This window comes from Diaphorina citri, unplaced genomic scaffold (assembly GCF_000475195.1).
Source record: "Diaphorina citri unplaced genomic scaffold, Diaci psyllid genome assembly version 1.1 scaffold717, whole genome shotgun sequence".
NCBI classification, from domain to species: Eukaryota; Metazoa; Arthropoda; class Insecta; order Hemiptera; family Psyllidae; genus Diaphorina; species Diaphorina citri.
The window spans coordinates 125,082-148,535 of NW_007378150.1; the positions used below are offsets into that span (position 1 = coordinate 125,082).

The 23,454-nt window shown below is 38.9% G+C and overlaps 3 protein-coding genes across 4 annotated transcripts in view; 2 read left to right on the forward strand and 1 right to left on the reverse strand.

The window, feature by feature from the left end:
- The window catches only part of LOC103511474 (protein gone early), a 56,098-nt gene that overhangs the window by 10,550 nt on the left and 22,094 nt on the right, over positions 1-23,454 (reverse strand). Inside the window, exons 4-6 of the mRNA XM_026825215.1 lie at positions 3,746-3,884; positions 3,091-3,258; positions 155-381 (exon numbers count right to left, since the gene is read on the reverse strand). Coding sequence (XP_026681016.1) covers positions 155-381; positions 3,091-3,258; positions 3,746-3,884 — 534 coding nt within the window. The remainder of the gene's footprint in view (positions 1-154; positions 382-3,090; positions 3,259-3,745; positions 3,885-23,454) is intronic.
- On the forward strand, positions 5,481-8,076 carry LOC103511460 (ATP synthase subunit delta, mitochondrial). Of its 2 annotated transcripts, XM_008476183.2 has the most exons (3): positions 5,481-5,588; positions 5,914-6,301; positions 6,938-7,390. In XM_008476183.2, the coding sequence occupies exons 2-3, from the start codon at positions 5,920-5,922 to the stop codon at positions 7,168-7,170; spliced, it is 615 nt and encodes a 204-aa protein (XP_008474405.2). In that variant the 5' UTR covers positions 5,481-5,588; positions 5,914-5,919; the 3' UTR covers positions 7,171-7,390. The 2 variants fall into 2 exon arrangements, with proteins under 2 accessions (XP_008474405.2, XP_026681030.1); XM_026825229.1 differs by lacking the exons at positions 5,481-5,588; positions 6,938-7,390 and adding an exon at positions 7,546-8,076 and having other exon boundaries at positions 5,775-6,301.
- The window catches only part of LOC103511459 (Y-box-binding protein 2-B-like), a 22,168-nt gene continuing 9,525 nt past the window's right edge, over positions 10,812-23,454 (forward strand). The window contains exons 1-2 of the mRNA XM_008476182.3: positions 10,812-11,103; positions 23,031-23,177. Coding sequence (XP_008474404.1) covers positions 23,036-23,177 — 142 coding nt within the window. The 5' untranslated portion in view covers positions 10,812-11,103; positions 23,031-23,035. The remainder of the gene's footprint in view (positions 11,104-23,030; positions 23,178-23,454) is intronic.

Below are 23,454 nucleotides of genomic sequence, written 5' to 3' on the forward strand. Positions count from 1 at the left end.
AGAAACGTGAGCTCACGAGACGTGATAGTAGTATAGCTGTCCTGAACGAGATTACCTACACCTACAACATTCTGGGAAAACTTTAAACTACATCTTTCAGACTCCATATGAGCTCACGTGACGTGTGGCAGTGTGTTTTCACGTTTTTGCTTACCGGTGAATTATATTGATCCTCAATGAAGTAGAAGTTTCTATCGGGCAAGCCGAGTCCAGCCGGGGACACCCGAATGATGTTCTGCAGGGCATCACTTGGATCTGGTACCACGTCCACTTTCAAGTACGGAGTACCACCGTGTTCTGCATGAACCTTGACTAGGGAGCGTTTGGGATCCCAGGAGTACATGTTGGTTGCTAACTTCCCGCTCTGTATGGTCCAACCACCTAGAAGACAACGAAAATTAAATTAATATCTGCATCGTGGAGTAGTGGTCAATGCACTTGCTAGGCAAACAGGAGGGCTCCGGTTCAATCCAAGCTGTTGCATAGAATTTCATCCTTATTTATGTATTTCAGTAACTACTCAATTGTCCTCACGAGGATTTTGAGCAGAGAACCGAAAAACTTCGACCTCGCCGGAAAAGAACCTGGGACCTCCGGTGTGCAAGCGCAAGTGTGATACCCACTTGGACACGGAGGTTGCTTCCTATTCTACTTATCCTGTAGAATAGGAAGCATGGGTGCAAGACGTCAGAGCGTTTGGGATCCCAGGAGTACATGTTGGTTGCTAACTTCCCGCTCTGTATGGTCCAACCACCTAGAACAAAACGAAAATGAAATTAATCTGCATCGGTGGAGTAGTGGTCAATGCACTTGCTAAGCAAACAGGAAGGCTCCTGTTCAATCCAAGCTGTTGCATGGAATTTCATCCTTATTTACGTATTTCAGTAACTACTCAATTGTCCTCACGAGGATTTTGAGCAGAGAGCCGAAAGCCCAAATTTCTGGCCCAAATGCCCAAATGTACTTATTAAATTAGTACCATAATCTACCCACTTTCCCCTGAGTGAAGATAAAATTGATAACACAATTCCAATTCAGACTAGTACCTACACAAGACTAAAATATTACCATTTCATACAAGTATTAAAATCAGATACCTCACCCTAGCGCGGTTTTTGAACCACTCCTTTCACATTCGTTTTGTAAGTCAATAAGTTCAAGGCCTTGATCCCACCAAGTGCTACAGACGCATACTGTGCACAGTCAGACTTAAATCTCATGTTTGGTTCAGTTTTTAACGATGTAAATGTAAGAGCCGAAAAACTTCGACCTCGCCGGAAAAGAACCCGGGACCTCCGGTGTACAAGCGCAAGTGTGATACCCACTTGTACACGGAGGTTGCTTTCTATTCTACTTATCCTGTAGAATAGGAAGCATGGGTGCAAAACGTCCTACGTCATGGGTGCAACAGCCCTACTGGACTCCACACACAGAAATTTCGTCAGAATAGACCCACATTTAAATGCTAGTAAAGGAAGTACTTACCCACATCAGTGAATACTTTGGTCAGAGGTTTGTGTCCATCGGATTCGATACGGTAAATGTACCAGATCTTCAAAGTACATAATATATTTTGTTACGAGTGTTTACCGTCAGGGGAATTAGGGGAGGGTTTATCCATTCGGATTAGTACAGATTGAACCTGTGTAGTTCCGACTACTTAAGTAAGCCCTGGCCTGGATTTGGAAGGGGGTATTTGTTTGCACTTTGTCAAACATTTGGAGCTCATTAGTTTGAAGTTCATTACGATCATTTTCTACTGATAGTAAGCAAACAGTAGGTCTGGCCCGTCTGTGTAGGTAGGTACTACTGATATAAAAATAGAACCCTTCATGTTGTTTTACCACGAACATGGGATTTATATTCTGACTATACAGGTATACATGCAATGCGCTTCTGAAGAACTTGGTACCTACAAGGAATCTATTAAATCTGCTGTTTTACCATTATGTACCTACCATGTTCATGGTGATATCTCTATCTATCTCATGATTCTGTCCGTGTGGTCAGATGAACAATCAATGACGATTTCTCAGAAAATGTGGTTGAAAAGATGAGTTCAGCCAGTCATTAATAAACTACCTACATGGAATCTATTAAATTTGCTGTTTTACCATTATGTACCTACCATGTTCATGGTGATATCTCTATCTATCTCATGATTCTGTCCGTGTGGTCAGATGAACAATCAATATTATCATACTCAAAATTGGTGTGGCTCCTCCACCTTGAACAGGGAGTAGACCAGCCTAGTCTGGCTGAGAGACTTTAAACAGAGAGCATTCCAGCCTAAAATTTCCTTTGCTAAGGAACTCTAACTGCGAGAGTAATAGAGGGGATGATAGAAGACACTAATACAGTTGGAAGGCCACCCCTCGACTACATAAAGCAGATCATGAGAGACATGAACGTGACGACATACTACGACCTGAAGAGGAAAGCAGAAGATCGAGAATCATGGCGTACTGCTGCAAACCAGCCCCTCGGCTGTTAACCAATGATGATGAGAAATTGAGAATTACCAAAAGTTCGAGTGCGAAAGACATCCACTCGTAAAATTTGTAGCCAAAACCAAATGTCAGGCCAAAGTAATCACCCTAGGGCTGATTGAGAGGTTGACGAAAAACGCCGACTCTTATTTGTTTAGGATTAAATCCACCGCGGGCATGAATCGGCCTAGCGCTTACAGGTTATCTGCTAACCTAGACACGCTATCCTCCAAGCTCCAAGATAACTAGGCTGACACCATGGTCTGAGGCTCTAAGCTAACTAGGCTGCTATGATTTTACCTTTTGCAGAATAAAGTTGCGTAGTTCGGGGGAGAGCCAGCCGCAAGACGTCCTACGTCATGGGTGCAACAGTCCTACTGGACTCCACACACAGAAATTTCGTCAGAAAAGACCCACATTTAAATGCTAGTAAAGGAAGTACTTACCCACATCAGTGAATACTTTGGTCAGAGGTTTGTGTCCATCGGATTCGATACACAAAACGTCCTACGTCATGGGTGCAACAGTCCTACTGGACTCCACATACAGAAATTTCGTCAGAAAAGACCCCTATTTAAATGCTAGTAAAGGAAGTACTTACCCACATCAGTGAATACTTTGGTCAGAGGTTTGTGTCCATCGGATTCGATACTTTCCACGTCCATACAGGAATCAAAGAACGTCTTGAGTTTCCACTGAACATTAGCAGCATCAGCTAGAGTAGGAGACCATGGTCTGGTCACGATGAGATCTCGGATCTTTTGCTTCTCTGTAATACGAACCAAGTCACTGCCGTGAGATAAAATAAAATCAAGTGTGCCGAGAGGAGCGCGAACGCTAGTTCGAAGTGCCGAGCCGCACGGCCTATACTAACACGAAACAGGGTTTCATGGTTTTAGAATATACCTTGTTTATCCTGCTGGAATAGGACTGAAAAGTCCCTAGGTATACTCCCGTAGCCAATAAGGTTGGTTTCACAGTTCAAAACTGCAATTTAGCTGATAGAAATTTCAAAGTTAATCTTTGTTCTATGAGAGGTACAAAACCCAACTCTCCCTTTCATCCAATTTCTTGCTCAATCCTCTGCTCCCCAATAAGTTACCCAATAGTTTAGGAGATGTCACATAGTGTACTAGAAATTTAATATTGTTACTTAAATACCTAAGATATTTTACTTTCCTTACTATAGGAAAGCTGCAGTATTCAAATCAGTTCTCCCTCTGTCTGCCCCCTCTTTCTCTCGTCCCAAAACTTACGTTCATATGAAATCTGGGTCCTCATATTCCAGGAGTGTTTGTGCTGCAGAGGGACATGGTTGTTTTTGAGCCAACTACCGCACGCGTACTCTCGGAAGTCATCACATGCTGACACATTGTTGTTCAACATGGGCAACATCTGAAAGCAAAAAGTAAAAAGAAGATTGGAATGAAATATTTAATTTATTTATTTACGGGACTAACCCTTTATACAAAAATGACAATAGAAAAATACACTAAAACTAAACAAACATAAACAACAATCAAATACAGTAGGAAAAAATAAAATAAAATAAAAATAAAATGAAATATAAAAGGAAAGTAAAGAAGAGTAAGTAGGTGCTTAAATTTAATTAAAATTAAAATCGCCGTCATTTTCATTAGAACTCGGATAAAGACCATCCAAAGATGTCCTACGCCTGAGCGCGAGCGCCGTTAAAGTAGAGTTATGAACCAGGCAAACCTGGTCGTTGCTGACTTCCCGTCTGTAAGCCTACCGTCAATGATTAACTAGACTGGTTTAATGACAGAGAAAACTGTAACAACGGAGGTCTTATCGTCCCCAAAGAGGAGAAAGAGGACAGGGTAGGAGAAAACCAGCCGTTCCACGAACGAACCTCATTTTAAATAAAGACCGCCCGGGCGGATATCGAACCCGCGACCTAGCACTTACATGACTGTTTTTGATAAGAGAAATAATTGTGTCCTCCCTCGCTACTAGAACAGTCACTAGATATAAAAGAACTCATTGAAGGGTGTAATAGAAGCCTTATAATAGCGAATTATTATCTACTTGACTATAAACAAAGTACCCATAGGGATGCTACCTAAAAAAGGTAGACACTAATAAACTGATAAACAAGGTATTACGAACATCTGCAAACTGATAGGGTTTGCAGGTTTGTACAAAACGTACCTTTAAGGTACTAGAAAATTAGACCCTTTGGAAATATTAGGGATCGGATCAAACTATGACAAGCCAGGTGTTGAGGAAATGAGGTACCGAATTTCATAACGAAGGGATTACCTGGCTTCGTGGCTAAACAAGTAAGGTCTCTTAATAGGAAGGTACTCTACTTCCGTTATTAATAATAATTACTAATAAGAATAAACCGCGAATACCGCGAACAACCGCAGATACCGCGAGCCAACCACAAATACCACGAGCAAACCGCGAATAGGTGACTTATCACAGAAGAATCGATGAGGACCTTCCACTTATGAAAATGAAGGGGAAATGAGTAATTACTAATATTTAGCAATATGTATTACATAATATTGCTATATGTAAAAACTCAATGAAGTTCAATTACCTCCCTTGTAACCAAAATAGGATTGTATCCGGGTAGAACCCAGTTAGAAAAGAGGATAATCCGATCCTGTACCCGGATTCTATCCAGATAGAAAGTAGAAAGCTATCTCGTTGAGAACAATAGAGGAAGAAAAAGTACCCAATAGATACCTACGAAGTCGCCACTGATAACAGGATAGTTTGGAGAGAGGAGAAATGTTCATTCATTCCCCTACATTACGTACAACTTCCCCTTCAACGCTGAAGGATAACTCGATCCTGTACCCGGATTCTATCCAGATAGAAAGCCATCTCATTGAGAACAATAGAGGAAGAAAAAGTACCCAATAGATACCTACGGAGTCGCCACTGATAACAGGATAGTTTGGAGAGAGGAGAAATGTTCATTCATTCCCCTACATTACGTACAACTTCCCCTTCAACGCTGAGCTCAACTCAAAACGCAAAACACCATTCACGTATTTCACGTATTCGTACTGTTCTCAAATCTCAATATTCTGCTGTTAAATTTATACACAAATTTTCTAACAGGTAAGCCATTATTCTATCACAGTTTACTACAAATTTTAAATTCAAATTCATTCCTCAAAACCCGAGCGAGAAAAAAATTTGGCTTCCCTCATAAAAATTTGAATTTTTGAATGCGCGCGTAAGAGTTCAAATATTTACAAAGAGGAAAAAGTTTTCAATCTCGTGTTCCAAAGAGAAAACAAGGTCAGCTGATTTCGGTGTTTTCTTTTTGACTTTCCAGCAAAAGGTTAGGATTTTGGTTCAAGTTTTTTTAAAGATCTATCTTTTTCAGTAGATCTTTCCAAGTTTCAAAAGGGATTTCAAATAGAACTCATCCTTTTTTCAGTGTAGAATGGCTTCCCTCATGAAATCCTCCCGCATGGCTGCTCGCCTTGTCACCTCTGCAACCAGAGTAGCAAGACGGGGTTATGCTGATCAAATGGACTTCACTTTGGCTTCAGGGAATAAAGTGTTCTACACCAACCAAAATGTAAAGCAAGTGTCCTCCCGCATGGCTGCTCGCCTTGTCACCTCTGCAACCAGATTAGCAAGACGGGGTTATGCTGATCAAATGGACTTCACTTTGGCTTCAGGGAATAAAGTGTTCTACACCAACCAAAATGTAAAGCAAGTAGATGTGCCCTCTTTCAGTGGAGCTTTTGGTATTCTGCCAAACCATGTCCCCACCCTGGCCATTCTGAAACCCGGTGTCATTACAGTCTATGAAACTGAAGGTAAGTGTAATCAATGTCTCGGCACAATCACCAATGGTAATACACCACTAAGTTCAAAATTTAAAGAATGTTTTGTGATGTTTGCAATGAAGGTATCTACATAATTGCACACTATTGTTATTGTTTGCTTATCATTTAAGTACCACTCGGGAAAGATTGTATGATCCAGTGTGTTGTGCATGTAGGTAACCCTAGGGAGGTTATGCTCAATATTTAAAAATTATCTTCTTTCACAATCACCAATGGTAATACACCACTAACTATTAGAAATGGTTTTCAAGAAGATACTTCAAAATTTAAAGAATGTTTTGTGATGTTTGCAATGAAGGTATCTATACATAATTGCACACTATTGTTATTGTTTGCTTATCATTTAAGTACTACTCGGGAAAGATTGTATGATCCAGTGTGTTGTGCATGTAGGTAACCCTAGGGAGGTTATGCTCAATATTTAAAAATTATCTTCTTTCTTAACAAGTAATACAGGGTCAGTAAAATTTGGTACTCTAGGAATTATATTAGGAAATAATAGTGGGTGGGTGTACTCTTTGGTAGAGCATGGCTTTATGATCAGTAGAACATGCCTTTGTGTTTTCATGTTAATAACGTCATTTTTAACAATTTTTCTTTTTTCAGGTGTATCACAGAAAATCTTTGTATCCAGTGGCACCATTACCGTCAATGATGATTCATCTGTTCAAATCATTGCCGAGGAAGCCCACCCTGTTGACAGTTTAGATGCCTCTGCTGCCCGAGATGTTCTAAGCAAAGCCCAAAGTGAACTGAGCAGTGCATCCTCCGAGACTGCCAAGGCAGAAGCACAGATTGCTGTTGAAGTAGCTGAGGCTCTGGTTGCTGCTGCATCCTAAATTCCACTGTTGTAAAGATTTTGTTATATTTGTTTAGTTAAGAGATATTAAAGGTAATAATGTCTCTCTCAAGAAACCTGCTATTGTATAGCAGCACTTGCAAGTGCACAGAAAGATCTCACTGCAAGCTAGAGATTTTAACTTGAGTCCGAGCACTGAAGTTTCATTGTGGCCATTCTGCTAATATGAAAGGAGCTAAAACAGTTTTGTATTGAAGGGCTGTCAGTGTTAAGGGATTTATGGTACTCTAGGAATTATATTAGGAAATAATAGTGGGTGGCTGTACTCTTTGGTAGAGCATGGCTTTATGATCAGTAGAACATGCTTGTGTTTTAATGTTAAGAATGTCATTTTTCACAATTTTTCTTTTTTCAGGTGCATCACAGAAAATCTTTGTATCCAGTGGCACCATTACCGTCAATGATGATTCATCTGTTCAAATCATTGCCGAGGAAGCCCACCCTGTTGACAGTTTAGATGCCTCTGCTGCCCGAGATGTTCTAAGCAAAGCCCAAAGTGAACTAAGCAGTGCATCCTCTGAGACTGCCAAGGCAGAAGCACAGATTGCTGTTGAAGTAGCCGAGGCTCTGGTTGCTGCTGCATCCTAAATTCCACTGTTGTAAAGATTTTGTTATTTGTTTAGTTAAGAGATATTCAAGGTAATGTTTCTGTGGAGAAACCTGCTATTGTATAGCAGCACTGGCAAGTGCACTGAAAGATCTCACTGCTAGCTTGAGTCCAAGCACTGAAGTTATATTGTGCTAATATTATGTGAAGGGCTAACAGTTTCTATTGAAGGACTGTATTATATATTTATGGTTTAAAATATGTCTTGATGATTTCTTTATTGAAATGTGCTAAGAAGAAATAGAAAAAAAAGATGTTGCATTATGGAAATTTCAGTAATAAATGGCATTTTTTTTTTTTTCTTGCATTGCAGCTTTTTGAAGGAAGATTTTCAAATAAGTTTATTGTTTGTATTGTACGTGCTGGACTAAAGCCATGCCCACTATTGTTAATTCCTAACATGATTAATGAAATCAAAATCAATCAACAAAATATCACTTGTTGATTGATTTTGATCCTCCTCAATTAAGAGATTATGGTGTACAGGAGTATGTACTTATTAAATTAGTATCAGTATCTACCCACTTTCCCCTATGTAAAGATAAAATTACAGTTACAGTTCCCTCTGTCAAACCTCTTTAAAAAAAAAAAAAAAAAAAAAAAAAAAAAAACTTTAGAAAGGATTATGGAGATTAGTATCTGGCTCGGGGACCGACCAAAGAAGAGATTTTCTGAGTAAAAAATAAAATGAAATTACCCAAGGTTGTAAGAGAGAAAGACATTTTCACACCTTTCTCCTAAATCCTAAAAAGAGCAGACCAACTCGTAAATTTAGTATTAGTACTCTTGGATACCTATAACATGAGTTTCTGTACGTCATTCTTGGAACTCCCTGTATATCCAAGAGAGTCAGTATTGAAGAAGACAGATGACGTATCAATATTTTCTCCACATTCGTTGTTCGTAAAGTTCAATCTAGATTTAGTGTGTGAAATCTTTTCATGTGAACCGCAGTTTTAGAAAGGATTATGGAGATTAGAATCTGGCTCGGGGACCGACCAAAGAAGAGATTCTCTGAGCAAAAGATAAAATGAAATTACCTAAGGTTGTAAGAGAGAGAGACATTTTCACACCTTTCTCCTAAATCCTAAAAAGAGCAGACCAACTCTTAAATTTAGTATTAGTACTCTTGGATACCTATAACATGAGTTTCTGTACGTCATTCTTGTTGGAACTCCCTGTATATCCAAGAGAGTCAGTATTGAAGAAGAGAGATGACGTATCAATATTTTCTCCACATTCGTTGTTCGTAAAGTTCAATCTAGATTTAGTGTGTGAAGTCTTTTCATGTGAACCGCAGCTTCGTATCAGCATCTTCGCTGGCCGCAGACAAATACAAAGAACTGGATTTCATTTTCATCATTCAAATACCGATCCTTGCATAACAAAACATAATGGCTACGGTTGAAAATATTATAAAGAGTCTGATATCCTCTGTGTGAGATCATTTATTTTCTTTTCTTTTTACTTTTTGTAATGTGGAGTTGTGGACCATAAATAATAGTCGTCTGTAGAATACCCATATTGTGTATATGTTGTGGGCGATATCATTCATGTTTCCATAATGCATTTTATTTCCTCTTCGATAATTTGAATTCCGATTGACTCGAAAACTTCCCAGTACAGCCTAGAGCGAAGCACTGAAGCAGCTCAGCATTCTGAAAGGTACACTACACCAAATCCAATCTTTTATTAAAGACCTGAAGTTCATTATAATAATTATGTACTTTTGATTTGGAAGAACTCAAAAACTTTCGAGGCAATTTTGGGCAAGGAGAGGAACAATTTGAACTGTTGACTAACTTGCCTGGTTCTTATTCACGGTACATGGCACACGCTTCACAAAAACAGGATCACTAACAAAATGTTCTAACCAAGTTGCAATGTTCTGTAAGGTATAAGATACTCTTGACTATAGTCTTGTTTAAACGACTGGAAGAAAACACAGCCAGTGTAAAATGAGCTTGTGTGGCATGTAAGCGCGCCATGAAGAAGTTTAAAGAACTTGATATGAGGACATTCTACGACGCGTGACATGGAGTTCCATTGTAGCTCATAGCATGGTTATACAAGCCTATAGCATGGTGTAGGTGTAGCTATATTTTAGCATATAGTATGCCATGACACTGGTTCCTGGCGGTCGGTCTCGGTAACATAATCCGTTTATCCATGCGACCTGCAAAGAGCACAGAGTTCAAGCCCAGCTCATCCAAATACAGGGTCTGTTGGGGCGAAAGGCGCATTTGTTTACCGGACATCAGGACATTTGGCAAGACAACATTCGAAATAGGAAACAGACCCTAATCTTCGAGCCTTTTAACATAAGGTAGGTGCTAGTGCTATATGTACAAATACATATGCAGAGACGGTACACTGATGGAAAAGCTTGGAGAGGAGTGACTCAATACAAAAATCTCTTTTAATCTCTTTGGTATTCAACCAGAAGTTTGATGAAATATGGAATCACTCGTATTAGGTATATTATGCATTTCAAGTTCCTTACGAAGGAATCACCAACTCATCGACCAACTTAATCGTTTTCCAACTAAGTACATGAGTAGCTTATCAAATAAAATATCAACACATTCTTCGACGGACTACTGATCCCGCTAATGGTCACGATACTCAAGATCTTCTTTGGAAAGAGAAAGACCGCCTTATTTATGGAGAGTTACTCCAAACAGAAGCAAACACGTTTCAAGTCCATGAAGAGAAGACATTCTGGGTATGAGTTCGTTAAGAAAATAATTATGGATTTGTTGAGAACTTTTTATCAATTTTCTAAGGACCTAATATCGACACGCATGGTGTAGCTATATTTTAGCATATAGTATATAGTATGCCATGACACTGGTTCCTGGCGGTCGGTCTCGGTAACATAATCCGTTTATCCATGCGACCTGCAAAGAGCACAGAGTTCCATGTTCATGGTGATCTCTATCTATCTTATGATTCTGTCCGTGTGGTCAGATGAACAATCAATGACGATTTCTCAGATTTGTGGTTGAAAAGATGAGTTCAGCCAGTCATTAATAAAATTAGCCGTGGCTGAAACCCAATTTGTCCATCACACTAATTTGTTTCATAGGAAAATGTAATTTTGTACACACCAATGTTTACTTTTAACAAATTTATTTAAAAATCGAGCAGCATAGTAAAACAATACGGAGTTCATTTAGAAAAAAACAGATGTCTCCCAATTGAAATCATTACATGACAAAACCAAACCTTCAAAAATTAAATCCAAGTAGTATCTACTCAAACCAATAATCATAATCATCATCAGAAAACACACAGAACCAATCGGTAAGTACGAATGAACGAGTTCAGCCTTCCAGGTAACTCACAGCTAAAACAAAATTTGATTTTGAAGAAGGTACTAATATGTACCTGTAACATACGAGTAGGTTTCAGTTTTCCATTTTCCATGGTTAAGTTGGATGCCTTCTTCATAGTGGTATTTTATGGGTAGACCTCACCAGCTCACGACTATAGGGCAAAATACTTAAATTATTGTTTGTAAATCACAGCCACTATTATTATACCAAATAGAGATCTTTGGATCATTCAACCTATCTGAAAAGAGACAAGTCATTGTTGAACCAGGTAACTTACAGCTAAAACAAAATTTGATTTTGAAGAAGGTACTAATATGTACCTGGAACATACGAGTACGTATCAGTTTTCCATTTTCCATGCTTAAGTTGGATGCCTTCTTCATAGTGGTATTCTATGGGTAGACCTCACCAGCTCACGATTATAGGGCAAAATACTTAAATTGTTGTTTGTAAATCACAGCCACTATTATTATACCAAATAGAGATCTTTGGATCATTCAACCTATCTGAAAAGAGACAAGTCATTGTTGACTATAATCGACCACAAATTGATGGGCACAGATTAGTTGTGTGGGTTGGCAAAGTCGACCCAGGCACTTCAAAGAAGATACTACAACAATGAGTAGGCGGTAGGAGCAAATAGATAACCTTGAAGAAGGTACAATGTACCTGGAGAAACATACGTAAGAGTTTTCCATTTTCCATGGTTAAGTTACTAAGGGTAGAACTTACCACTGTCTTCTTCTTCTACCACTGTAGGGCAAAATAAATTATTGCTTGTAAAACACAGCCACTATTATTATACCAAATAGAGATCTTTGGATCATTCAACCTATCTGAAAAGAGACAAGTCATTGTTGACTATAATTGACCACAAATTGATGGGCACAGATTAGTTGTGTGGGCTGGCAAAGTCGACCCAGGCACTTCAAAGAAGATACTACAACAATGAGTAGGCGGTAGGAGCAAATAGATAACCTTTTAGCTTTAACTTTACTTCGAACTCTTGAGGTTCGCGCGTCTCCCGGCACGCTTGATCCCATAAATATGCGTGATACATGCTTTTCACAGAAAATATGGCAAGAAATGGAGTGTACTCTTTTCCCAACCTGCTCTCCAATAAGTTACCCAATAGTTTAGGAGATGTCACATAGTGTAGCAGAAATTTAATATTGTTACTTAAATACCTAAGATATTTTACTTTCCTTACTATAGGAAAGCTGTAATATTCAAATCAATTCTCCGTCTGTCTGCCCCCTCTTTCTCTCGTCCCAAAACTTACGTTCATATGAAATCTGGGTCCTCATATTCCAGGAGTGTTTGTGCTGCAGAGTCACGATCATCCTGCTAGCAAGAAGCTGCTCGTCAGTAAGTATCAATCTAGGTGAATTCCACACATAAAAAGCTCACTCTGAGACTTGGGTGTAGGGGCGGATGCCCCAAAGGATGGGTTAAGCTTCTACGAATCTGCGAAGTATCAATCTAGGTTTAGGAATGTTGTTTTTCCTGGTTCCAATTTTAGCCTCAGATTTTATCCAGGCAGCAGCTATTCGTTTGCTTTAAAATGATCTCACACAGAGGATATCAGACTCTTTATAATATTTTCAACCGTAGCCATTATGTTTTGTTATGCAAGGATCGGTATTTGAATGATGAAAATGAAATCCAGTTCTTTGTATTTGTCTGCGGCCAGCGAAGATGCTGATACGAAGCTGCGGTTCACATGAAAAGACTTCACACACTAAATCTAGATTGAACTTTACGAACAACGAATGTGGAGAAAATATTGATACGTCATCTGTCTTCTTCAATACTGACTCTCTTGGATATACAGGGAGTTCCAAGAATGACGTACAGAAACTCATGTTATAGGTATCCAAGAGTACTAATACTAAATTTACGAGTTGGTCTGCTCTTTTTAGGATTTAGGAGAAAGGTGTGAAAATGTCTTTCTCTCTTACAACCTTGGGTAATTTCATTTTATTTTTTACTCAGAAAATCTCTTCTTTGGTCGGTCCCCGAGCCAGATACTAATCTCCATAATCCTTTCTAAAGCTGAATCAAAAATCGTATTGTGTTTTGAAGTGTCTGTTGTTATTATCTACAGAAGCATGAAGCGTGTTGAATTCTTCCTTTCCGTACAAAATACTCGTAAAAGAGAGGACAAGAGTATTGTTGAGTTTTCAAAAAAGAGTTCTTGTTAATACGAACCATGAAGGTTTCATAGTTTGGGTTTCAACGGAAATATTGAACAATTTTGGAGGGAGTTAAGTCAAGGAATAGGTATAGTAAAATGAGGCGTCTTCACTGACGCACTACCTTCTGTCAAAAATTTAATTAGAAAATCAAAACTCCAACCCCAGAAATCTACCTAGTTTGGGTTTCAACGGAAATATTGAACAATTTTGGAGGGAGTTAAGTCAAGGAGTAGGTATAGTAAAATGAGGCGTCTTCACTGACGCACTACCTTCTGTCAAAAATTTAATTAGAAAATCAAAACTCCAACCCCAGAAATCGTAATCTTCATCTTTTGTATCCAGATGGTGATATCTTCCCCCTTGTTATTCACCTACCGTCTTTGGAACTCTTAATATTTCATTCCTAATCCATGCCGCCACCCATCCTATTGTTGTTGGGCTTCAACCTAGTTTGGGTTTCAACGGAAATATTGAACAATTTTGGAGGGAGTTAAGTCAAGGAGTAGGTATAGTAAAATGAGCCATCTTCACTGACGCACTACCTTCTGTCAAAAATTTAATTAGGAAATCAAAACTCTAACCCCAGGAATCGTAATCTTCATCTTTTGTATCCAGATGGTGATATCTCCCCCCTTGTTATTCACCTACCGTCTTTGGAACTCTTAATATTTCATTCCTAATCCATGCCGCCACCCATCCTATTGTTGTTGGGCTTCTGTTTTTTATCAAGTAAAAAAACTTACTTCCTCCAATACTATTGAAACATCCCTTGTGTCTTGTATCATTGCTTTCTCAATGTATAATTTTATGAGAATTCCTTTGCTCTTCAAATGACTTTAAGTATCTCATCAAAGTCCATTATAGTTCTCGCAATTTCACTTTTTGGCGGGGGACAATTTATTGATAGTAAATATAAGGTTTAGTAAGAACGGGTATATCAGCTCTTATACAGAGAATACACGTTTCCCATTGAGCATGCCGTTGGGCTTCTGTTTTTTATCAAGTAAAAAAACTTACTTCCTCCAATACTATTGAAACATCCCTTGTGTCTTGTATCATTGCTTTCTCAATGTAAAATTTTATGAGAATTCCTTTGCTCTTCAAATGACTTTAAGTATCTCATCAAAGTCCATTATATAGTTCTCGCAATTTCACTTTTTGGCGGGGAACAATTTATTTGATAGTAAATATAAGGTTTAGTAAGAACGGATATATCAGCTCTTATACAGAGAATACACGTTTCCCATTAAGCATGCCTATTTCATCAAGCTACACCAAGAGATGAGACTTGTGAGATAATGTCATGTGTTACCGAGGAACCATTTCTCAAGCAAGATTTACAGCAACCCATGCGACATGCGATGCACTCTTCAAATGACTTTGAGTATCTCATCAAAGTCCATTATAGTTCTCGCAATTTCACTTTTTGGCGGGGAACAATTTATTGATAGTAAATATAAGGTTTAGTAAGAACGGGTATATCAGCTCTTATACAGAGAATACACGTTTCCCATTGAGCATGCCTATTTCATCAAGCTACACCATGAGATGAGACTTGTGAGATAATGTCATGTGTTACCGAGGAACCATTTCTCAAGCAAGATTTACAGCAACCCATGCGACATGCGATGCACTGTGTTGTCTAAGTGAAGCCTACTAACAGACACACTACAGACATTGTGAATGCAATGCTAGTGCAGAAAGTTGACTTGCCCATAAACTTACTAGGTGTCCTTAGCTGTTACTTTATCTTTCTCAAAGATTGGAAGATAACCAGCTTCTTTGAAAAGCTTTGAAGATATTCAGGAAGCAGTTCATAATTTCATATCCAGACTGGGTAGATAATTACCTACTTACTGAAGTAATAAATCGGAACCTATTTTTCCTAAGGGTTGAATTTGCAAAAATCTAGCCGACTGGGGTCTACCACCTACTGTAACAAGTGGTTCTCACCACTGAGGTCTGAGCATTCTCAAAATTTAGCCCAAACAGTCTCAAACTTAACAACCACCTGTAACATGAGATCATATGCCCCAGCCTATGATGGTAAATCTGTCCTTTTCATTAGCCTGATAGAAAAATGAACCAAATCTATAATGAACAGATGTCTAGGAAGGTTTCATCATCCTTATTTTTGTCTCCTAACATCCTATTAGCTTAACAACCCTGTTGAGCCTATACAAATTAAATAGAAGTTACTTTTGACAGGCTGTTGGCTGTTAACAGGCCTTCTAGGTGCTGAAAAAAATCTGGTGAAATCCAGCCTAAGGTGAGCTCTTAGCTAACAGATTGGGCAGATATCTCAAGATATACTCAAAAAGGAATTGGTTCCAGTCTAGATATACTCAAAAAGGAATTGGTTCCAGGTACTTGGAAAAGACCCTCACTTCAATGTGATGTAAGGTACATCCTGCACACACATTTTCTCAAAATATTCCCAGAAAAAGAAGAACTGTGAAACAATGAGTGAGAAGAGTACCAGCACCCTTCCTTGGTAAACAATTCTCAGAAATTCTGGTGAAATCCAGCCTAAGGAGAGCTCTTAGCTAACAGATTGGGCAGATATATCTAGATATTATACTTAAAAAGGAATTGGTTCCAGGTACTTGGAAAAGACCCTCACTTCAATGTGATGTAAGGTACATCCTGCACACACATTTTCTCAAAATATTCCCAGAAAAAGAAGAACTGTGAAACAATGAGTGAGAAGAGTACCAGCACCCTTCCTTGGTAAACAATTCTCAGAAATATAGGTAGTCACATTATTTGTTAGGTCATCTAAGTAGGGTAATACATTGGTAATATTGGTACCTATACTTGAGGGAGACACACTATTTGGTAGGTCATTTAGGGTAGATAGGTGTAGGACTCTAGGTAATGTGTTATTTTTCCTGTACCCAGGTAGACAGATGTACATTCACACTTTATAGTGCAGACTGCACATTTAGAATAATCACTGAGCCATTACAAACACTCCAAGGTCAACTGTATGAAATGAAATCTATTCAAGAGATCCAGGTTTGAGTCCAGACAGGGCCATTTAGTTTTGTAAATTGAAGATTAGATTGGTTGGTTATAGATAGATCTACACAAATTCAGGCAACCTGTGGAAAGACCTGTGAGTTAAGTAGTAGGTTACTTAATAACTAATTGACTTGGTTTCTTTTAGTACAGTTTAGGTAAGTAGGTATTAGAACAAATACCTAGAATATTGAAATTAACAATCAGCAAAACTAATAATAGCTTCTTCTTCTTCTTTACCTTTTCCCACTCAAGTGGGGTCGGCAACTAGCGTCATTCCTTACTGTTTCCTATAATCCAAACAGTTTGAATTCTTGTTAAAGTTCATTCAACCTGAAGGTCTTACTGACGCCAAGCTTCGAACCGTAGTCCAAGCATACTTAAGTTGAATACAATTGGAAATACATTGAACTTGGAGGAGGGGACCGTATGAATTCGTACGAGATACTTATGCAATGGCGGGCTTTGGTTACCTCAGCACTGACCGTTGAATATCGATTCCCAATGTCCGATATTAGGATGATAGGATGCCAAAGATGGGAAAAGTTGAATGTGGTACTTATTTACGCTTTTGAGTGGGTGAACAAATGAGTCATGTGCTACTAGCTAAGGGTGCCGTTCCATTGCATACGATATTACGATTCTACGATTACGATTCTAGTACCTTACGAGGCAGCAATGTAACCTCATGTATACAGAGTGCTTGGGGTGCGCGCCAAAGGAAAAATCCTAACCAAAGGAATCGTAGGCCAATAGGAGTGCTTTCAACCCCGCGAACGACGATTTTACAAATAATGTGCTTGGTTAATTAAAACCTATCGGGAAGGTTCTGCACTTTTCTGGTTAAACTCAACAATAAATAATTTATATGGTCCTTACAAAACATTATTAGGTAGACCTAGGATCTCTAGATCTTTATTTAATTTCTTACTTGGTTATGTAGGTCCTGACCTAACCTAATGACTGACTCAATACTACCTATCATTGTTTGGCGTCAAATATTACTATTCTTGTCATATTTTACTTCTTCAGAACTACGGTGCCCTTGAGTAGCAAAACCTATTGTGATTTAACCGGAATTAGTTCCTATTCCTACACATCGTGGTTTTCCTGTACACTAATGACAACACTGAAGAAGTTCTCATAATGGTTTGGTGCTAACCTATTACTATACTCACGTTACGTTTGTTTTCTTTATGCTATTGTCTTGTGAATATCAATTAGTTTCGACACAGTTGGGGCTCGTTCACACTTTCATGTTAAATTCTGAAAGGTGTGGGCAATTTTAGCTATCCAGACACAGACACATCACAGATCTTTTGAAGTAGGACTTTACTGTTAAAACTCCTTTAATTGTATAACTTAGATTCAACGATTTCTAGATCAGAGAAGAATAATGCTCAAGTTTTTTTTTGCCTTAAATGCCTTTAGGTAAATACTTACTTAGGTGTACTTAAGTAAGTATAAGGAGATACTTAATAATAATTATGATTAATGTCTGAGTGCCTACTTAGACGTAAGTACGTTTAAGAATAAAATTATGTCTCTACATCCAATAACCAACACTCAACTAATCTGTATCGGCATCGTGTTTTTTTTTTTTACTATCGTCTAAATATCTACCTACTTACTTGCAGCACTGACCGTTGAATATCAATTCCCAATGTCCGATGTTAGGATGATAGGATGCCAAAGATGGGAAAAGTTGAATGTGGTACTTATGTACGCTTTTGAGTGGGTGATCAAATGAGGCATGTGCTACTAGCTAAGGGTGCCGTTCCATTGCATACGATATTACGATTCTATGTGGCAGCAATGTAACCTCATGTATACAGAGTGCTTGGGGTGCGCGCCAAGGGAAAAATCCTAACCAAAGGAATCGTAAGTAGGCCAATAGGAATGCTTTCAACCTCGCGAACAACGATTTTACAAATGTGCTTGGTTAATTAAAACCTATCGGGAAGGTTCTGCACTTTTCTGGTTAAACTCAACAATAAATAATTTATATGGGTTCCCTACTCCTTACAAAATATTATTAGGTAGACCTAGGATCTCTAGATCTTTATTTCTTACTTGGTTATGTAGGTCCTGACCTAACCTAATGACTGACTCAATACTACATTTCAATTGAAACCCTCGGGTAGCGCGCTGGAATAATTCAAGTCCAAAAGAGGGGTTGTCAAAGCCTCGACTTTTTTCCATGAATATCTTGGTTTTGCGTGCAAGGAGTAATAAACCATAGGTATACCTACGTAAGTAATATAGGTACCTATACTTAAGTAAGTACCTATGTACTCAGATGTACCTACATACTTACTTGATGATGATTTTGCACATTATTTAGGTGTAGGTTCACCTACGCGCACTATTATCTGGAACTCAAAACCCAAAGGTGCGTCTACACTAGGTATAAACTAGTCGATCAACAACGACTTTCTCAGTATAGACGTCTTTCAAGTGATGTTATATCACGTCAAACAGAGTGGAGCGGAGAGCTTTTGCTCTCAGTTCTATCCGGTTTGAAGTCGTCACTTCCCTCTTCCTGCTCGATGCTCTATGTGCTATGCTCTCCGCTCCTTTCAATGGCCCCCTTCATACATAAACAAAACCTTGTTTAGACTGCAGGAGTAAAGGGACTTTTCAGTCTCATTTCGGCAGTACCCATAAACAGGTTATATTCTATTCCTCTTTTGCTCTTAACAAAGAGTACCCACATGAGAGCCCTCATGTTTCACTCTGGGCACCCCTGAAACTTCATTTCACATGACGTAAGAAGAGGGGGGACTCACCGTGCAAAGAAAATCGCCTACCTATTTATTTAAACGAACACTGATTTCAAAATTATGTTGGTGCTTTTTCCCCCCCTCCTTCTTCCTTCCTCTCTTCATATTTATTTAGGTAGGATCACACTATTTGTCTTGGTGCCAAATATTTGTCCAAACAGTAACCAGTGCCCTAAATCACCAAAGTATGGAAAAGTATTTACAATTCCATATTTCGATATGATTGGTCCAAATTCAAAATTCTGCTTTTCAATTGGCTATTACACTTGTAAGATACTTTTCCATACTTTGGTGATTTAGGGCACAGGCATAAAGTTCGAACAAACACACACACAAACACACAAATATTCATTTTTATATTAGGTATTAGATTCAAGAGTTTTACCTTGTCCTAGTATTGGTCTGGGTTAGTTTTCCACAAAGAGTTCCCCATTATTTTAAAGAGGTTTGACAGAGGGAAGTGGGAAACATCCTAACCAAAGGAATCGTAGGCCAATAGGAGTGCTTTCAACCCCGCGAACGACGATTTTACAAATGTGCTTGGTTAATTAAAACCTATCGGGAAGGTTCTGCACTTTTCTGGTTAAACTCAACAATAAATAATTTATATGGTCCTTACAAAACATTATTAGGTAGACCTAGGATCTCTAGATCTTTATTTCTTACTTGGTTATGTAGGTCCTGACCTAACCTAATGACTGACTCAATACTATAAAACTTAAACGGAGTTTTTACTCACTTTGGGGGCCCGGGGGTTAGTCGACAAAATTAAGAGCAAAATTACTGTCCAGGACCAGCATTCACCGCCATGAGGGTGAGTATTAGCGTTCCTGTAACAGGGGTTTGGGTTTTTGTGACGGGCTTTGCCCTATGTCGTGCATTGCAGATTCCTGGCTACTTGGAAGACAAGTTCAGAAAACCGAAGGAGCGGCAAAATACCAATGCCAAGTCCGTGGACAATTCCTGCTGAGACTGAGCACAGACCGGGAACTGAACACATCAAGTGAGTACGATGCCTCCCTTGGCGTTCGCCGGACGGTCACGGCTTTCAAACAGAAAATCTCGAGTAATTTTGACTTTTTCACTTTTCCCCCCCTCGATTTATTAAAATTCTTCGATGAGCCGTAACTGTCCTCTGAATTTGCATTTGGAAATGGTAAAAAGTAACCCAATAACACTACGTTTTTGAGCACTTTAACTTAGTAGTTTAATTTGCAGCTTTTTTTTTAATCATCACCAGTAGTCAGTAGCTCTTAAAATAACCGTAGTAGATGTCGTAGCTCTTTTTAGTTGGATCTTTCTGTTTTGCCATGCTTAGGTTACATCAAGTGAGTACGATGCCTCCCTTGGCGTTCGTCGGACGGTCACGGCTTTCAAACAGAAAATCTCGAGTAATTTTGACTTGTTCACTTTTTCCTTCCTCGATTTATTAAAATTCTTCGATGAGCCGTAACTGTCCTCTGAATTACCATTTCCAAATCCAGATGGTAAAAAGTAACCTAATAACACAATACGTTTTTGAGCACTTTAACTTAGTAGTTTCATTTGCAGCCTTTTTTAAATTATCACCAGTAGTCAGTAGCTCTTAAAATAACCGTAGTAGATGTCGTAGCTCTTTTTAGTTGGATCTTTCTGTTTTGCCATGCTTAGGTGTCACGCTATTTAAAATTGCACAAGTAGCTTTTTTGATGTCGATGTATCTATGTATTTTACTATTGAAACTCACAATCTTCATAAAATTCCCGTAAATCTTATTTATTGTCTGCAAGGGCGTAGCCAGGATTTCAGCAAGGGGGGGGCAGGACACGAAATTTCGATAATATCTAGTGTAAGTCGATACTATGTCCTCTCCTTATTATTATTATTATTCTATTCCTCTTTTGCTCTTAACACTAAAAGAGTACCCACATGAGAGCCCTCATGTTTCACTCTGGGCACCCCTGAAACTTCATTTCACATGACGTAAGAAGAGGGGGGACTCACAGGGATGGGTTGATGGGACTTCCTGTCAATTCTTTCACTTCAGTAGCTACCCGTATGTTTCTAACTGGGTACCTGCTCTACCCATCTTACGAACTTACCTTCAGTTCATTTACTCGGGACAAGTGTGGGAATTATTTCCGAGGTACTTGCATCTTTTGTGTCGGGTATTGTGTGTTTTAGAGCTCTCTTCATAGTACTTACCCATGGTACTTCTATTCAGCTCGATTCTAATTTTGTTCTTCCACCGCTTTGTTGTCCGAGGCTGTCTTTATGCTGAGGTTTCTAATGAGGCACCTTAGGTTCCTTGGTATATTGAATGGGTTGAATGGAATCCGGTATCTACCTTTCTATGCCTACCCAATGATCATGATGATTATTAATACATAAATTAATTATAATAAATAATAATCAAGTAAGTGAATACTTATTCGTCTTATTACTTATGTAGAAGTACTTAGATGCAATATATTTTTTGTTTAGCGTATTAAAAATATTACTACGTAGGAGAATTTCTCTGAAAATTGAGGGCATTGATTGAATACCAAAGTTTCTTTACTTAAGTACATAGTTACTTAATCCCCTACTTTTTCCTAACTGTTTTATTAGAAGGAAATTTAGACTGCTCTACAACTCTACACTATTGAGTTGCGTATTAACGCTCGGCATATTTGCACTTTGCTCTTTATCTTCATATTCCAGTAGGTCTCATATACTAGGTTTGTCTACGATTACAAAGACGTCATTGTTGATAAAATAATTAACTATGCACTGTGTATCTGAATCAGTTTGATTGACATTATGAATACATTGCGTTTTAGATCGCGTATCATGTTGAAGCCCAGTACACACGATCACACGCTAAGTACAACATGCCATAGGTACACAAAAACTTTGCCCGAATAGGTACATTACTTTCCGTACTACCTATAGGATAAAGAAAGTAAAAAGGCCCACTCTGAGGCTTTGGTGTAGGGGCAACAGCCCCAAAAGATGGGTTAAGCTTATATGAATCTACAAAGTACAACATCCTGTCTCATAATTTTGCCTTTTAAAATCATTGTCTCCCAATTCGGTCTTTTGTAAAATCAAGTTGGAAGCCATGTTATAGCGTATGTCCCGGGCTTAACATTTAAACTATTCAAAGCTTTCCTCCTGGAAACGTCTTTTAGAGTTCGCCAGAGGACTACTGTATGATCTCATAAGCCTCACTACTATGCACTAGCGTCATTCCTTACTCTTCTTCTTCTTCTTTACCTTTTCCCACTCAAGTGGGGTCGGCAACTAGCGTCATTCCTTACTGTTTCCTATAATCCAAACAGTTTGAATTCTTGTTAAAGTTCATTCAACCTGAAGGTCTTACTGACGCCAAGCTTCGAACCGTAGTCCAAGCATACTTAAGTTGAATACAATTGGAAATACATTGAACTTGGAGGAGGGGACCGTATGAATTCGTACGAGATACTTATGCAATGGCGGGCTTTGGTTACCTCAGCACTGACCGTTGAATATCGATTCCCAATGTCCGATATTAGGATGATAGGATGCCAAAGATGGGAAAAGTTGAATGTGGTACTTATGTACGCTTTTGAGTGGGTGAAAATGAGGCATGTGCTACTAGCTAAGGGTGCCGTTCCATTGCATACGATATTACGATTCTACGATTACGATTCTAGTACCTTACGAGGCAGCAATGTAACCTCATGTATACAGAGTGCTTGGGGTGCGCGCCAAATAGTTGTGTGGGTTGGCAAAGTCGACCCAGGCACTTCAAAGAAGATACTACAACAATGAGTAGGCGGTAGGAGCAAATAGATAACCTTTTAGCTTTAAATTTACTTCGAACTCTTGACGTTCGCGCGCCTCCCGGCACGCTTGATCCCATAAATATGCGTGATACATGCTTTTCACAGAAAATATGGCAAGAAATGGAGTGTACTCTTTTCCCAACAACGTGTTCAGCTCCATGGATTTGAACGAGATACAAAGCTTCACACCCAGCAGTAGCAAAATGGAGTGCGGAGACCACGATCATCCTGCTAGCAAGAAGCTGCTCGTCAGTAAGTATCAATCTAGCTTATCTCCATACACAAAAAGCTCACTCTGAGACTTAGGTGTAGGGGCGGATGCCCCAAAGGATGGGTTAAGCTTCTACGAATCTGCGAAGTATCAATCTAGGTTTAGGAATGCTGATAATCCTGGTTCCAATTTTAGCCTCAGATTTTACAAAAAGCTCACTCTGAGACTTAGGTGTAGGGGCGGATGCCCCAAAGGATGGGTTAAGCTTCTACGAATCTGCGAAGTATCAATCTAGGTTTAGGAATGCTGTTTTTCCTG